The sequence below is a fragment of the Talpa occidentalis genome, unplaced genomic scaffold (assembly GCF_014898055.3).
Source record: "Talpa occidentalis isolate TD23 unplaced genomic scaffold, MPIMG_talOcc4v2.1 talOcc4.15, whole genome shotgun sequence".
Taxonomy (NCBI): domain Eukaryota; kingdom Metazoa; phylum Chordata; class Mammalia; order Eulipotyphla; family Talpidae; genus Talpa; species Talpa occidentalis.
The window spans coordinates 76,188,318-76,206,197 of record NW_023601543.1 but is presented as its reverse complement, the minus strand read 5'-3'; the positions used below and the strand labels follow the sequence as shown (position 1 = coordinate 76,206,197).

General features: G+C 38.1%; 1 protein-coding gene across 1 annotated transcript in view; it reads right to left on the bottom strand.

Annotated features, from left to right (window-relative positions):
- Positions 1-17,880, bottom strand: part of KLHL15 (kelch like family member 15) — a 35,032-nt gene that overhangs the window by 10,896 nt on the left and 6,256 nt on the right. The window contains exon 2 of the mRNA XM_037512602.1: positions 9,678-10,389. Within this exon, the coding sequence (XP_037368499.1) occupies positions 9,678-10,382 (705 nt within the window). The 5' untranslated portion in view covers positions 10,383-10,389. The remainder of the gene's footprint in view (positions 1-9,677; positions 10,390-17,880) is intronic.

Genomic DNA, 17,880 nt, shown 5'->3' with positions numbered 1-17,880 from the left:
ACTCCTCATATAACGATTTAATTATCTGTTTATCAGATACCCTACAAAGATATGGAAAGAATGACATTTCTTCCTTGTTTCTCAACTATTTTTCTTATCATTTCACAAAAGTAAAAAAGCTGTCTTGTTTTAAAACATGCAAAGAACAGATTCCTTCTTTATCATTTTTCTTGCTTTGATATTGCAAAAAATTACATTATGAAAAGCACTTGGTTTTACTCTGAATACAAAATGGAAGTATATATTACTTCTTAAAAACAGTGATCTAAAACATTTCCTGGAACATTTCCTCCTCTAATCATCTTTAAACGCAACTGTGTATGTGCACACATGAATGCAGTTAAGGAGAAAATTTGAGAAATTAATTTTGAATGTGGTTCCTGTACGATATATATTAAGGAGAAGAAATCCTAACTAGCCATTACCATTGGGCAAAAATTCCAAGTTCTTCATTCACTGTCAATGCTTCATAATCGAGTTACTAAATTTTTAATTTTTAAAGGTAATTTGTATTCACTACTCTTAATTTTGAGAGAATTAAAATGAAACTGGCAATCTAATTAAAACATGCATTTCCACGGAGTTTACTACCTCTGTTTGATTAAAAACTTACAATTTAAAAAATCCACTAAAATTGACTAGTCTAAAATTATTTTAGGCTTTCAGCCAACCAATTTAAGATATTGTCAGCTGCTTCACCTTTTGAAATGTTTTTTTCCCCCCTAATGCCCAATACACTTATACTAAACCAGAGAAACAAAATGCCTTTTATTAGTTTATCCATCAACTGGGAGCTGGAAGGCTAGAACAATCCCTGAAATCAAGAGCCTGGGTCTTATTCACTGTGTCACCATGGACAAGTCTCCAATTTTTGTTTTCCCTTTTTATAAAAAGGCATTAGGTGTATGACAGACACCTCTTTGACCCTTCCTACATCCAAAAAATGCTAACCTAATTTTCAGAATGAGTACATGGTGTTCTGTAAAAGACTGAGTCCTGGCTGTCAGTTTTATTACCCCTTCTCCCTTCACAATCCAATCTTCTCAAAAGAAATACCCAGCAACAAAGCAGTTACTAACATGGGGATTTAGTGCTAAAACAAATTATATCTTTGGAACTACAGCTCATTTGATATAATTTTGACACTAAGTAAAATGTAGAACAGTCTTTGTATGTTATACTGCAAAAGCATCTATCCTGGGGTACAAGAAAGTCTATTTATAAAATAATTCTCAGAACTGAAGCTTATATTGGTTTATATGAAGCAAAATCACCACAAAAAAAGCTAGGAGCGCAACATCTTTAATCAATCCCTTTGTCCTGAAAAACTGAGTTAGTGGCCAGGGATAAGGCTATAAAAAAGAATCAGTTCCTGCTAAGCACAAGTCCTTTCAGTAATACTGTAATTACAGTGAAATACTGAATGATAAAGGCAAATTTTAATAAGGATTTACCCATCCTGTCTTCTCCAAGCAAGCAAGAGTCTAAAGTATTGATTAGAACTTCGGTAGTCAAGGAACCAGGGTAAATGGTGGTAAAGGAAAGGTCCCCTCAGGACACTGTTCTCAAGAGTTCAAGCACAATGCCAGTCCTCTATCCTTTCAATTTTTCTAGAGTAAAAAGTAGTTAATTAAAAGTAAATGTGCTTACAACATTTATTTTCCTTTCAATTTCACCACTAGAAATTAGAATGCATGAACCAAAAAGGCAGAAAATATGAAGAAGACTTGGCCATTTTTTATGTGATTACACTAGTATTTAGACAGCACAACTAAGTCCTAGAAGCTATAACTTACGGAAAATCTTCTGAATGAGCAAGGCTTCCTATATATGACACATGTAAAACTTTCTGGGTAAATATTAAATTTGAGAATTAAAGCATTAAAGCCTAAAATTATAGTATTTCCTTGTTCCTTTCTCACTCCTAACCCTTTTTCCAGTTATTTCCTAACTTCTCTGATTCTTTTCAACTTCTGGTTATCATTTGGTTTTTCCTCCCCCACCCTCCCAATTTGTTAAAAAGGTTTTCTCCTTTTACAAGTCAACCCAGCTGTCCCTATTCCCTGTCTCTGTTCCCTTTTCTTTTACCCCACGGTTAATTTCCAATTCTGTGTTTATAGTTTCATCTCACTTTTATTTAAGAGGAAAATCAAGTAAGAATGAATTTTTAAACTGCTGTTTTCAAAAGGTTCCTGCCCACTTAACACACCCTCTAAAATCATTTCTTCCCCAGGGGCTCTAATAGCAGAAACACCTTAGATTGGTGGCACTTCTCCAGGAACCTGTGAACTTGAAGTGAAAGCAAGCCAAAGGTAGAACATAAGAGCACTCTACATCTGCACATAAAAGGCAGTAAGATTTAAGGTGAGAAAACCACCTTGGGTGATTTTTAAAAGAACTGCACATATGTTAATTACAATCATTCAAGTCCATGGGGTTGGGGAGGAGGGATCTGAAAAAAGGACACTGATACAGACAGAAAAAGACATTAAGTTAACTGTGAAATATGCTTAACCCATTGACCTAGATTCCAACAGAAAACCTACAAATCTGTGCTTTCACTCCCAAGGGAGCGAGCTGATTATTAATTTAAGCAATTTCAAGTTTGTAACTGTATCAGTACTATTTAATATTTGAAGATTTTAAACTTTTTCAGTAATTCAAGCTTTACAAATTCTAATCCAATTTTACATTTGTAATACAGGTTACTTACTATCTTAAAAAAATTTTTTTTTATTGTCAAACAGCCCTGCTTATGTTTCTCATGTACTTCTAAAAGTGAGAATTACAGGAAAATTTCTGTTATTTCCTCTAGGTATGTCTGACTTTAGCTGAAGTCATTGATATAATCAAATTTTTTCCAAGGGTTTTTGGCTAAACGGTTGTAATACTACAGTTAATGGATCGGTTGCTAGACAGATTTTTAACTGGTCAACTGCTTGATTAGGCAAAACATGTTACAGTCCCAAAGTGAAGGAATTCTGGAGAGAGATACAGCACCTGCACTTTACACAGATGCATCCTTATGTAGGCAATTTCATTACCAAGTGGGCTGTGTCCCAATTAACCAGAAAACCACAACCTGCAAGCATGGTATCATATTAAAAACAATAAACCTGTTGTTAAGGCTATATAAATCAATTGTGCTAACTGAGAAATTATTTGGAAGATTATGCATATTTTCTGATGTTCTAAGAGCTAAGAGTAAGCTATTCAAAGTGTAACCGGACACTTAATTTATAATATTCTATCAGTTTCAAGGTGACTCCAGAACACCATATCCTTATTTTAAAGTGTAGCTTTTAAAGCCACAAATTCTGCCCCTAAGTAAAAGACATTTCTTGAAAAATTAATATAAAGTTTTTCTGAAGCATAATTTTCACTCGGACCAGGATTACATTTTCACCAATTTTACTCATTACTAATCAAATTAATAATCAAAATTAACTCAAGTTGTAAATAATCTTTTAACAGCCAACTTACAAAACACAGATATGATTTGTTAAACCCAAATATAGTCTCACAGTGAAAGAAAATTAACATTCTTTTCTCCTCAGAATACTGGCTTTGTTCTTTAGAAGTTATATAAATCCAATTGGGGAGAACATGGTGAATAACATTTAACAGGGGAGGGGGAACACACTAGGGTATATCATGAACTAGTTTATAAAACAAAATATTTGGCATAATGCAGAATACATCTATATATAATCTGCTTCCTTAATAAATAGCCAATGAAAAAATCAACTGTAAAATCCTAAACACAAAGTTAAACAAATGCAGTTTTATCTTTACAGGATTTAAAAAACATTTTCTTTCAAAAAACTGAAAGTTTTTATGATTATGGTTAGTACAATTTCTAAGGGGATCATTGGTATGCTGAATCTTACCTCATGCATATTTATGATACTAAAGATGCCCAGGGTTCAAAAATATTAAAATGTCACTGTACTAAAGAATCAACATATGGGTATTTTAATGAATAATTTAACAATTTTGCTAAAAAGATTTTTACATAGCAAAAAAAAAAATCAAGTGTAATACACATTTTGCCGATTACACATTTACTTCGTAAAACACTTTCAATAAAGCAATAACTGTTTTTTAAAAACCTGAAGGCCAGGGTCTCCCCGGTGGTGGAGGGGTTAAAGTCACAGCACTATCAAGTTATCTCCAGCCACGTGGCCAGGGAGCTGACCCATATGGCTCAGCAGACTTCTGTCTCACCTCCTGCCCCTTGCTCCCCTCAGCAGTGTATACCAGTCAATCCACCTGTTCTGCTCCCCACTGTCTCTGGTAAATCCCCTCACCCCCAGCACCTCTGCCTATGCCCCAGATCTTCTATGCATAAAAAAAAATAAATCTTAAAAAAAAAAAACCAAAAGGCCAAAGACAGCAAAGATTAAGCTATTTAAGTCTTCACATCACTGAAATTCAAAATCACATATGTCAGGCCTTATCTCTTTTAACAGATGCAAAGACCATCAGAGCTAATAAAAATACATGCCATAAACACTTGGATAAGTAAATTCTGAAACTGAAGTCTAATTTTAAAACTGGTAATCCACTGTAGATAAAATGAATCATAAGAATTCTTAAGCAACTATGTCAAAAGGACAATATCCTTAAATTTATTTTTGGCTTTGATTATACAGTGAAAACCCCAGAATTGTGCTTTCACATCTTGTGCTTTTTCAGTGCCATTAAATTTCTTAGGCCACGTTTTGTTCATGCAAACACATTAAAATTTACAACTGTATAACAGTTTCTAAATGACTCAAGCTGAGTTACAAGTTTAAACTGCATGCTGCCTGTACGTACCTCAGGGTCCTCCTCTCACCACTCCAAGCAACTGAGATTAAACAGGAAGCCCTCAGACTGCGAAGCAAGCAGGTATGTGTTCCAGTCTGGGCTGTGCCACTTGTTCTGGGGTAAGATTTCCCCACCCTTCTGAGTCTATTTCATTATCTGTAAAATGGAGAGAACCTATAGGTTCTACCTATGTGTACAGTACTCAGTGCATGGCCTGGCACAGATAAAGTGTTCAAGTAAGGAGAGTTGTTGCCTCTAAGGAACTTGACAAACAAATTTGGAAGTCTTGGTCTCTTTGGTGATGGTCCCACAAAATATTAAAAGTACAAAAATTAAGAGCCTTGTTTTCAACTTTGGAGAAAATCCAGTAGAGGACTAGGGGAAAAGATACTACCGAACAAACTGAAAGATTGCAGCACAGCTAGAGGGTATCGTTCTGGTCCATGGACTCCATGGGGGTCTACTCCTTGGGAAGAGGTGCAGAATGTTTCCTTGTTTCACTATGAAGTCACTATTCAGAGCTGACCATTACGATACCCAAATAAGAACCAAAATCTCCACACGGGCCTTCTTGGGGGCCGAGAGGTTAAGTATCAGCACTACCACATGGAGGCCCACCATGATGGCCTGAGTTCAATCCCAGGTCAGGGAGCTGACCCACAAGGCGCAGCAGACCTCTCTTGTTTCGCCCAGTGCTCCCCTCAGCAGTGTATTTCAGTAGATCTGCCTGTTCTGTTCTCCACTCTATCTCTGGTGAATCCTCTCACCCCCTGCATCTCTGGCCTGTACTCCAGTTCTTCTATGCAAAAATAAAATCTTTTTTTAAAAATCTCAAAAAAATTAAAGAATAAATTTTTAAATAAATAAATAAATAAAATTGTCACAGGTTCCTTCACCCAGCTTTGTTCATTGCTTTTTATTTTCCTGAGGCCAGGGAAAGGGTCCTGACAGACATGATATACTATAGTTAGGTGGGTACATACATTCAACACTAACTGTACCTAGTATTTCCAAAGGCTGGGAATCCAGGAGAAGGGTTAAGAATATGAGACAGTGTTGACTGGATGCACATTCAGAGGGCTGCAAATGAACTCACTCCTTGACCTTCTAGAGCAGTGCTGTAGAATAGAAATATAATCTGAGCCACAAATGTGAGCCAAAGATTTAATTTTTCTTGCTTTCTAGTAGTCATATTAAAAGAAAGTGAAATGGATCATGTTTTATTTAACCCAATATATGCAATATCATTTCAACATATAATCAATATAAAAATTCATAACGAGATAATTTACATTCTTTTTGTCATCTTAGTCTTTTAACTCAATTCAGACTCATCACATGTGATGTACTGAACAGCACAGTTCTAGAGTATAAAGAATATATATTCTTTATACAGAATAATCTTTTAATTTTGACAAACTTTAGCTTTAATCCGAGTAAGTTCAATGGAAGGGCTTTACATTTTTTTAAAGGGAGAGAACTTTTATGAATCTAAAAGTAACCTAACAATAGTGTGAACAAAATTCTAGATGATTCTAATCATAGGATTAGGCTACTTCAGACACCAAAAAGAATGGCAATTTTGATCAGTTACTAACTGATGGCATTAGGGTCATATTAATTTTCCTAGATGGAATGGTATTCAATTTAGGTAGGAAAAGGTCCTTATTCTTAGGAGATGTGTACTTAGGGATGAGATCTCATGTTTGCAACTTATTTTTTTAAGATTTATTTTTATTTATTTATGCATAGAAGAACTGGGGTGTAGGCCAGAGGCGCAGGGGGTGAGAGGATTCACCAGAGACAGAGTGAGGAGCAGAACTGGTAGACCTACTGAAATACATTGCTAAGGGGAGCAGTGGGTGAGACAGGAGAGGTCTGCTGCACCATGTGGGTTAGCTCCCTGGCTGGGAATCAAACTCATGAACTCATGCTGCAGTGGCTGGTGATAAACTTCATAGCGCTGAGACGTAACCCTGCACCACCAGGGAGGCCCATGTTCCCAACTTATTTTCAAATATTCAGCAAAGAAAAAAATCTGTATAAAGCAAACATGGCAAAACGTTAACAGTTCTTAAATCTAGGTGATAGCAATACAGGTATTCATTATACTACTCTTTCAATTGCTCTGTGTTTGAATATCCTCATCAGAAATGGGGAAAAGGAGAGAGAATTCTAGATTAAGACAGACCTAAGAAACTTACAGTATGAACCTTGATTAAATCCTGGCTCATATAAAACAGCATTAAAAAATACATTTTTGATATACCTGCAAAAATCAGAAAATGGAATGGATACTGCATGACATTAAGGAATAATTGTTAATTTCAACGCTAACTTTATGATTATGTAGGAATATCCTCACTCTTGGGAGATGAGATGCTTAAAGTAGTTAAGAGTCATAATATCTACAACTTTCTTTGAAACTGTTTATCATAAAATAAAAATTGCACATAAAGACATACACACCCTCTACCTATCTAGTTAACTAAAGCCAATGTGGCAAAATAAGAACAATTAAAATCTACATGATATGTTTATGGGCGATCATTCTACTATTCTTTCAGCTTTTTGTATGTTTATACCCATAAGAGGTCAATATTTTAAAGCTAAAAATAAAAAGTACACACCAATACTTCACTTTTCTAAATTTCAGCAAACAGGATAAAATCACACATCAAAACTGCCTATAACCAACATCCCTCACCCACGTAGAGACTCATACTAACTAGCGACCAGCACAGATGTAACCTGTCTTTATTTCTGCGCCCTTTCTGGCACCGGGTGTATTTACTAGATATTAAAGCAGCTTTGTACTCAATGTGCTGAGTACAGGAAAAATAGACGGACCTATGTTCAAGGAGCTCAAAATAGTATATGGTATAAAACAGCCCAAATTCTTACTTCCCAAGCAAATTTTCCATTTTAGTCTCATTTCTGAAGTTTCATTTCTAGAGATAAGGCCTTGAATATGTCTAACTTAGTGTTTCTCTATTCAGAAGTCAGAGTCCGTTGATAAACATTAACTCTCACACACTATTAAGACAAGAATCACTGATTACCTTCCATTTATCTTACCACTATATTATATAAGCAAAAAAAATCCAAGGATTTTTCTATGGTCAGGTCCATATTAAGTTTTCCCTAACAATTAACACAAAAAAAAAGAAGTCTTAACAATATATTCTGATGAGATTCCCGATACCTGGTCAATAGGTAACAACGACCTCCCCTACACTGCAAATGCAAAGAGAACCCATCGGAAGGCATAAATGATGTTTTATATGATTTGCAAAATGACTCAATGGGCTTAACTTTCAGCCACTGTCACGACTAACCACCTTGAACAATAATTGGAATATAAAGACTCTAGCTCAGCACCTAAAATCATTTACTGCTGTCAATTTATCCATATGTTTCTCCCATAGAGGAGAAATTTTATTTTCTATTACATAATTACTTTCATCTAGACTGAAGTTGGAGGGTCTTTGTTTTAGTAGTGGGAAAGTATTTGCATTTAACATAAAGACAAAACAGGATTCCCAAGGGAAAGAAAGCAATACAAACAATAGTTAAGAGGGAAAAAAAGCAAAACATCAAGAGACAAATGATTTACATAGCTGATATGGGGATGATTATCACTGAAAAAAAAAACTAAGAAATATATCCTTCAAGTTTCAATTATTTCTGCCGTATCAGTGCCTTCTGAGAATAAAAATAAAAATCCCATAAAATTGAGTTCTCTATTAAAAGTGCAAGTTAAAAAGAAAAAAAATTTTTTTAAGTGTAAGTTAATGACATTTCTTAGCATTCTGGATGAAAAAACATGCCAAGCTGATGCGTGTCATTCAAAGGCACAAACTTGTTTACTTTTCAAATGGTGTAAACAATCCTTCTGTTCAAATACTATATTTTTATCACCAGGTCCGGTAACTAAAGCTGAGGAACTATTTAACATAAAGGGTGTCAACCAAAGCTTTAAGTGTGCTTTCTAGAAAGAAGAAAGGATGCAAGAGGTAAACAGAGCCCCAGAGGTAATCATGTGATTAGAAACCAATTAAGTTAAGCAATTACTGAAACTGCTTTCTCTCCTTTGGGCAAGAAAGGATCACAAGTAAGACTGATATAAAAATGAAAAATGCTTACATGCAGAAAGGCCAAAGCTGTTTTAGACAAAGTCTGTTTTTAAGATAGCAGAACTATTACATGGTAAAATGTGCACAGAGATGTTTGACCAAGGTAGACAGAAAGATTTATAGTCTGTTTAGAAATGCCAAAGTGACAGTTTTAGACATAAACATGTTTTCAAGGTTAAATTTAGTTAGTATTCATAGTGAAACGGGAAAAACAGAACTAAGTAAGAGTAGGGAAGAAAATCACCACTAGGGCCCACTGGTTTTCGAGAGCTATCTTATGTGCTCTTCCTTACTACAATTTAGAGGAATGTGAAGCTGTAGTAATGTGTATCATTCAGAACTGCAAAATTCCTTCTCAACTCTAATGCCAGCATGTATTACTTAAATTAATTTTTAAAGAGCTGGCCTGCCCTGGTACAGATTTAATTTTAAGAAAGGAGAGAAAAGCTAAAGCAAACTCATATTTTGGATTAGATAATCATGCTTTAACTTTAAAAGTACTTTTTAAAACGAAAGTACTCTCCTATCTACCTGGTTCATCTTTCACCCACAAAATGTACTTTAAAAAACCTAAATTCACAAGCTACAGCAAATTACGCTTATACATGAGCGAATCTTATAAACTATTCATTCTCCTTTTGGCTCATAACCAAGTCTGGGAATCTTATCTAAAGACCCACTGCCTTAACTAAATGATGAATCCTGTCTATTGCGTTCAAATGCACCAACCTTCTCAAAAACACTGGATGGGGTCATCAAACAAAACCTGATGTTCTGAATGATGGTATCGGTATGTCTCCAGCGTCTTCTGTCATGCCGCAGCCAAGACTGCACAGCCTCGTACAGCTCTATCTCTGGGAACCTGCTCAGATGATCATTATCCAAGTAAGACATGAGCTTCTCAAAACTCAGATAAGAGAGGAAGTCAGGCCGAGACATGAGCGGCACAAAGTTGTCTAGCAGAAAAGTGTCCAACTTCTCCCTGACTCCCTCGATGTTAACACCGAAATCATCTAAGAGTCTCATTATTTCTGCACAATTTTCTAAGCAAATTTTCGCTAAGAGAAAAGAGCAGCAGAACTTCACCACTTCTATAAGTTGAACATACATGGCAGCCTGAAGGATCTCATGAACAGTATTCATACTCAGTTCTATAGTTCCATAGTACATAAATTGAAGGACGTGGCTGAAACCAGTAGCAGTTAGACCTTTTAAATGTATTTTGTCCTGATCTCGCTCCCTCATGTCTGCTGTAAACATAATTCTGAAGTAATCACTCTGGGTGGCCAACAAGGCTTTATGGGCCTGGAACTGATGATCTTCAATAACCAGAGTGACATCCAGAAGCAAGCCCTCCTCATACAGTGCTCTGAACCCAGCAGAGACACTGGTGTCATGAATGGAGGAACAGAATCCTTCCACGTCCCCTGCCATGAATCACCTGGAAAAAAAGTAATCAAAGAAAACTGTGTTAATCATTTCCATACATTCTGAAGACATTATTAACTTAGAGTTTAAACAATTTCTATAATTATCTCAATTTCATGCCTAAGTCCTAAATGTACAAACCCTTTGGGAGAAGACAACTTTAAGGTTCGCAGGCTAATGTCTTTGGCTTCCCTACCTGGAGGAAAAAAACCGATTAAATATCTATCAAACAATGGTAAACTGTTAACTTAAAAATAATATATGCTTTTTTATATTTAAGTTTCAAACATATCCCCAAATTATCAACCCAAAAAGAATTTCTGAAATACTAAACAACGAGAAAATGAAAAAAAAAGAAATTAAACCAAAAAATACACTGTTGATCTTGAAAACTCCCAGATACTTACCCAAAGAAAACAATCAGATAAATATGCCAAGTTGTACACACAAGGTTTTCCTTTTTAGCCTTATTTATAATAAAAGATTGAAAAGTATTCAAAAGCCCAACGATAGATTATTAAATATGGTGCAGTCCTATAATGAATTACTCTAAAAAACAAAAAATGATGACAGCAATCTACCTATTCTTACAACGGATATTTATTAGGTATTGCTATGTGGGGGGAAGCAAACAACTACAGTATACTCCATATATTTTCAAAAATTAAATACACATGTATATGTTCAAATGAAAAAGTCTTGAGAAATAAATACCAAAATGACATCCCTGGGTAGTGGGATTTCAAGAAAATTTAAGGTTCATATCTTTTCCATTTTACTTATCTAATGAACCTTATTTTAAAAAAAACTCACAATGATCATGTGTTGCTTGTATACCGAAAATACGAATATATAATTTTAAAGGAAATTAAGCCACATTTTCGTGTATCAGAGAAATGAAGTCAAGATAGCAGAATTATAATTAGATCTCTTAAGTAAAGCAGAGTAAACTAATACAGTCTATTAGACTGTTGATGAAGCACAGTAATTTTCTCCTTTTCACCAAACCCCTCCCAGGCCATCTCTCCTCTCTTTAACTCTCCTCCTCACACAGCTCCAAGCTTCCTCCCCAATGACCCATCCTCCCATGCCTGAATTCCCTCTCCCAACCCATCCCACTGTGCCCTGTGGAACCTTGCTTCAAGGTAAACAAACTCTCCTACAGGCTCATGCTGGGCACAGAAAGTACTCTACAAAGTCTGATTCAAATAAGAAAAAATACCCTTCTATATTCGTCTTAAAATAAAACACTCTTCTATAGCTTACAAACCCACCTTCTATACCTTCTCTTAGTTTTCTACTGATCTTTTTTTAAAATGTGGCCTTTTACACAGCTAACACTCCACCTTCTATTGCTCCTTGTCACTTATCATATGCACATATCCCCACCAACCACTCTCCCACATTCACTGATGACTGACCCCTGGCTGAGAGTCATCTTCTCCACCTTTCAAATGTTCATAGAAGATCACTAATCCAAAAGCCAAGGGTCAAAGCTCCCTGACCTGACCACCCCAACTCCTACAACCTCCCCCTCCCTCTCCATTTCAAAATCCTATTCCCAAACCCTTGGAACCGTGCCACAATCCAAAACTGGGTCACATCTGAAATCTTACCTGTCAACTTCCCCCTCTCTGGCTTAACCGTCTCTTTTTAAAAAAAAAAAAAAAAAAAGATTTATTTATTTATGCATACAAGAACTAGGGTACAGGCCAGCAGTGTGGAGGGTGAAAGGATTCACCAGAGACAGAGTGGGGAACCCAACAGGCAGAATGACTGAAATACACTGCTGAGGGGAGCAGCAGGCGAGTCGGGAGAGATCTGCTGTGCCATGTGGGTAGCTCCCTGGCTGGAGATTGAACTCGTGCTGCAGGGGCTGTGGATAGCTTCACAGGTTGCGTCAACCCCTTGCGCCACCAGGGAGGCCCTTAACCTTCTCTCTTTTTACTTGGTCTAGGATCTCTGAAGTTTACCTATGTACTTCTCCAGTTGATATCTTCTGGTATCAGAGCAAACATTCCCTTGTCAGGGGTTTCACTTCCCTTAACCTTTCTGCCCATATTCCTACCTGCCCTGCTAAACCAAAACTATGCTGACTATGCAAACTTTAATCTCCTTCAAACCTTCAGGGCCACTGGACATGCTTTTCCTTTGAACAGTTGTGAGGACATTCCCCACTGGTATACACTGGTACACAATAAAAGGTTTCCAAAGCAAGGACAAACTTCGATACGGACAAACTTCTATTACAGTAATTTTTAAAGCATTATCTAGAACACCTCATGACCTGGAGTCACATGTTTGAGTTATTTGCTGAATGCTATGCACTGACCATGCTAGCCACCAGCAGAAGTGGAAACCGACATCTAGAGCTCTGAATCCTCTCTGGTGACTATGCTGGCAGCCAAGCTCCCAAGTGTTTTCCTTTCTCTGGTTAGGAGTTTGGACGAACCACAGCCCTACAATGAAGCAACTGGTATTACAGGCGACCTGCTCTATCTCCTTCAGGAAAGCTGTCACTGCCAATCTCTCCCATCTATTATCACAGTCTCCCCCTTTAATTACTAAGATTAAGAGCACCTCTGAGTGCTGGGCACTATTGTAGGTGTGAAGCCTTGTAGGAATCCCCAACTGTACAACCTGGAATTGGTAGAGCCCTCCGCTGCTAAGAGTGAAAAGGCAGCTTCCATGGAAATGAAGGCACTGCACTCCACTCTTGTGAGTAGAGGAGCACTAGATTTTACTGCTTTCATTCATCAACACATTGTCTCTGACAGGCCATATTTAACTTGACTTATTATTGCATTTATTCAGTAGTTATCCCAGTTTGAGGTAAACTCAAATAAAACCACAAACCTTTGTAAAAAGTAAAAAATAGGGCATCCCTGATGGTGCAAGGAGTTAAGTCTAAGCACTATGAAGCTATCAGCAGCCACTGCAGCACGAGTTTGATCCTTGGCCAGGGAGCTCAACTCCCGCACATTTAGCCTACACCCCAGCTCTTTTTTTTTTTAGAGGCATGTTTTTATTTATTTATTTATTTACTTGTTCATTTTGTTTTGTTTATACATGCACTGGGTACAGTCAGAAGCGCAGGAGGGTGAGAGAATTCACCAGAGCCAGAGCGGGGAGCAGAGCAGGCAGAAGGACCAAAGTACACTGCTGAGGGGAGCAGCGGGCAGCAGGAGAAGTCTGCACGCCATGTGGGACCCTCCTCCAGTGGCCTGGGAGCAGCCGGGGATCGAACCGGCGCCGTAGAGGTCGCGGGTAGCTTCGCAACCCAGCGCTCAACCGCTGCGCCACCAGGGAGGCCCACCCCAGCTCTTATATGCATAAGTAAATAAATCTTTTTTTAAAAAAAGTAAAAAAAAGTCTAAAAGGATAAAATACCACAATGTTAAAAATAAGTTATCTTGGGATAGTAGGGCATCAGGCAGTTTTACTTTTATTTTTCCATTTTGATCACATGTGTTTTCTAATCTATCTGCAATGAAAGCATATCATCAGTTTTTTAAAAAAGATTTATTTATTTATGCATACAGGAACTGGGGTACAGGCCAGAGGTGTGGGCGGTTGAGAGGATTCACTAGAGACAGAGTAGAGAACAGAACAGGCAGACTGACTGAAATATACTGCTGAGGGGAGCAGCGGGAAGACAGGAGAGGTCTGCTACACCATATGGGCTGCTCCCTGGCCAGCCAGGGGATCGAACTCGTGCTGCTGAGGCTGTGGATAGCTTCATAGGTTGCATCTTGACCCCTTGTGCCACCAGGGAGGTCCCATATCATTAGTTTTGAAAAGTTCATTTAAAAAAATATAAACCCACCCTAATTGTCAAGTCCAATGGTTACGTCCAAGTCCCTACTTCTCAGGATCCTCTGCAGCATCACTTACTCCTCAGATCATCATTCTCTCTGTTCTATGACATTCTTTTCCTGAATCTATTCTTGGGTTGCTTATTTTTCAGTCTCCTTCCTGGGCTCATTTTTCTTGAGCTACCCCTTAAATACTGGTGTTCCCTCCCCAGGATTCTGTTCTTGCTCCTTTTCTCCTCTCATCTAAACACTTTGTCTCACTAAATGATCTCATCTAAAGCCATAGTTTCTACTTATACCTACCTTTACCAATACACCTTGATGCCCTCTGTCCAAATGTCTACACAAATGCCAGTACTGTCTATATCATATCATCTTCTGGTGATCCATGGGCATCTCAAAATCATGTCTACACAGAATCATAATTATACCCTACCCCAACCAGTTTTCCCCATTTTATCAAGAAGCAGTCTACATGCCTCTTTTTCCCCATGTGTCCCTAACTTACTTATGTCTTATTGATTATATGAGATATGTTTACTTACCTAAGGGGACAAAGTATGCACAAAATGAAATCACTATCAGTTTTACTTTATAAGTACTACATTAATCCAAAAGCTATATACTTTCATTTGGAAAGGTACAACACAAGAAGGTTATCCATAATTTGGAAAATAGATGTAAAATATTTTAGACACTGTAATCAATGCTTGGCAGGACAACTTCACTAACATATTCAAGATTACAGTAATCAGGTTTTCCCCCTGATTTAATTTTAAAACTAATGAACTTAGAATTTTTCAAGTACTAGAAGGCATATGTACAGAAATGCCTACTGGGAACAAAAGGAACATCACACAGTGTGGTGTCTTAATAACCAAGAATTCTGGCTAGTAGAGGGCAATCAACATCACACTAATTATCAATTTCAAAATAATTAGAATAAAAAACTATGTATTAAACTGGATTAAAAAAAAAGTTGATATTTCGTTTTCTTTCCCAGGATCATTATGGACACCAATTATCACTTTGACTCATCAAGATGTTTTGGTCACATTTAATGGAGATTTAATAGGTAGCCAGACATCACTGCTCACATAACTTGAGAGTAGAATACTCTGTGTTTATTATTATTTTAACAGTGCCTTAAGTACCATATAACTCACTTTTTGTCAAAGTTACCCTCTCTATTAATCAGTTATCACCATCTGGTAAAGTCTTAATTAGCTAGTATTCACATTTCTGTGAAAGGTTCTGTCTACAGAAAACTTGAAAAGAAATATACGCTCTCTCAAAATAAGCAATCTAGGTAAGCATGATGGTGAAAACATCATAGGGTGAAGAAGCAAGAAAAAAAAGAGGAATACTGGTGAACTATAAATCCAAAAGTCCTAAAGATGTAAGATCAGCATCTGCCCTAGTACCCAGAGCTCTCCTCTGGATCCCCAACCCACTGAGGGGGAATCCTAGCAAGTAGGCCTCCACTCTGTGATCTTGTCCCCAGTCACACCTGGTTGGACCAGGGTGGAAAATGAGAATCAAGATAGATATTCTGTTTAGAATTTAGGAAAGAGGGGCCTCCCTGGTGGCACAGGGGATAAAGTCTCAGCACTACCAAGCTATCGCCAGCCACCGCCCCATGAGTCCGATCCCTGGCCGGCCAGGGAGCGACCCACATGGTACAGCAGACCTCTCCTGTCTCACCGCTGCTCCCCTCAGCAGTGTATTTCAGTAGATCCACCTGTACTGCTCCCCGCTCTGTCTCTGGTGAATCTTCTCACCCCTCGCACCTCTGGCCTACACCCCAGTTCTTGTATGCGTAAATAAGTAAATCTTATTTTAAAAATAATTTAGAAGAGGGGGAGCTGGAGAAAGGGGGGGAAGGGAAAAGGGAAAGGAGAGGGGAGGGAGGGAAGGGACGGGAGAGAGGTATGACCCACTGTGTATGACTGGAACATGTCAAAGAGTAGCCGTGGGTCCCAACTTCTGCCTGCCATGTGGAGTGAGTAGCAGAGAAAGCCAGTCAACCGAGGAAGAAGAATAAAGCCAAGACCAGAATACAGGGAGTGCTCCCTAATGCCTTCATCCTTCCAGTTCCGAGGCCTACCTCTCTGTTCCTGCCCCTGGAGGGTTTTGAGAGAAATCCTTACATTCTTAGAATAAATTGCCCCCTACCATTTTACTACCTTAGGTGGGCTTTTCCTACCTCTAACCAAGGTCCCTAAGTAATAAAGTTTTAGAGCAGAAATAGCTATACTACGAGTTACTCAAACTGTCTAGGTCTTACCTCTGCATCTATAAAATGACGGCATTTGATGCAATAACTAAAATTTTTCAATTATAAAATCCTCACTTATTCTACCTTTTTTTAAAGATTTATTTTATTTATGTATGTATACAAGAGCTGGGGTATAGGGCAGAGTTGGGGTGGGGGGGACAGTGAGAGGATTCACCAGAGACAGAGTGAGGAGCAGAACAGGCAGACTGACTGAAATACACTGCTGAGGGGAGGAGCGGGCGAGCCAGGAGAGGTCTGCTGCACCATGTGGGTCACCTCCCTGGCTGGGGATTGAACTTGTGCTGCACTGGCTGCAGATAGCTTCATAGCGCTGAGACTTCCCCCCTTGAGCTACCAGGGAGGCCCCTATTCTACCTTTTATAGGATTTTACAGATGTATAATGGACTTACACATATGACAGTAAATAAACTAGCTATTTCTCAAATCTCAGCAATGCATTTGTGAAGTTTGTTTTATTTAAATGGACTTCTAAAACTAATTTGTGATAGTTGAGACAAGTACAGTAACTTCTACATGAAAAGGCTAGTGCATCTAGTATTAACACTAACAGCTTTAGAGCAGCAGTATTTTACACTTTCGTGGGAAGTATGTGTAAATAGAAAACAAAATAATCAGTGATTAACTGACCAACCTGATCTAGTCTCTAAAATGGAAGTAGTAAGTTAAGAGCACAGTTTTAGAGTCAGATTTGAATCTGTTCTTTTTTTTTAATTTTTTTAAAGATTTATTTATTTTTATACAAGAGCTAGGGTACAGGCCAGAGGTGTGGGAGGGTGAGAGGATTCACCAGAGACAGAGCAGGGAGCAGAACCGGCAGAAGGACTGAAATACACTGCTGAGGGGAGCAGCGGGCGCGACAGGAGAGGTCTGCTGCGCCATGTGGGATTCTCATCGGCTGACAGGGATTGAACCAGCACTGCAGAGGCTGCGGACAGCTTCACAGCACTGCGCTCAACCCACTGTGTGACCAGGGAGGCCCTGATTCTTCTTCTTACTAGCTGTGGGGCAAGCCTCTTAGCCTCTCTGTGGTCTAATGTTTTCATCTGTAAAAACTAGTATTAACAGACTGTACCTCATAGGTTACTGTGACAATTAAATGAGTTAATACACTAAAAGTACTTAGAACAGTAAACCACCCTTAAGTATACCATAATGATAGCGCTTATTACAACCCATTCACTTGATGCTACTGGAACCAATGTACTAAACTTGACACTAACAGTTCTGTTAACTCTGGAGAATCCCTTCACCCTAGTAAAGCACTTAGAGCCCCAGTCTACCTTCTCAGTAAATTCTCTCAGGATCCAAGCAACTCTACCTTAATAGGTAAGGACACTAAAGTCCACCAATGGACATTTTCTTCAAGGGCACACAACTACTATAGAGTTA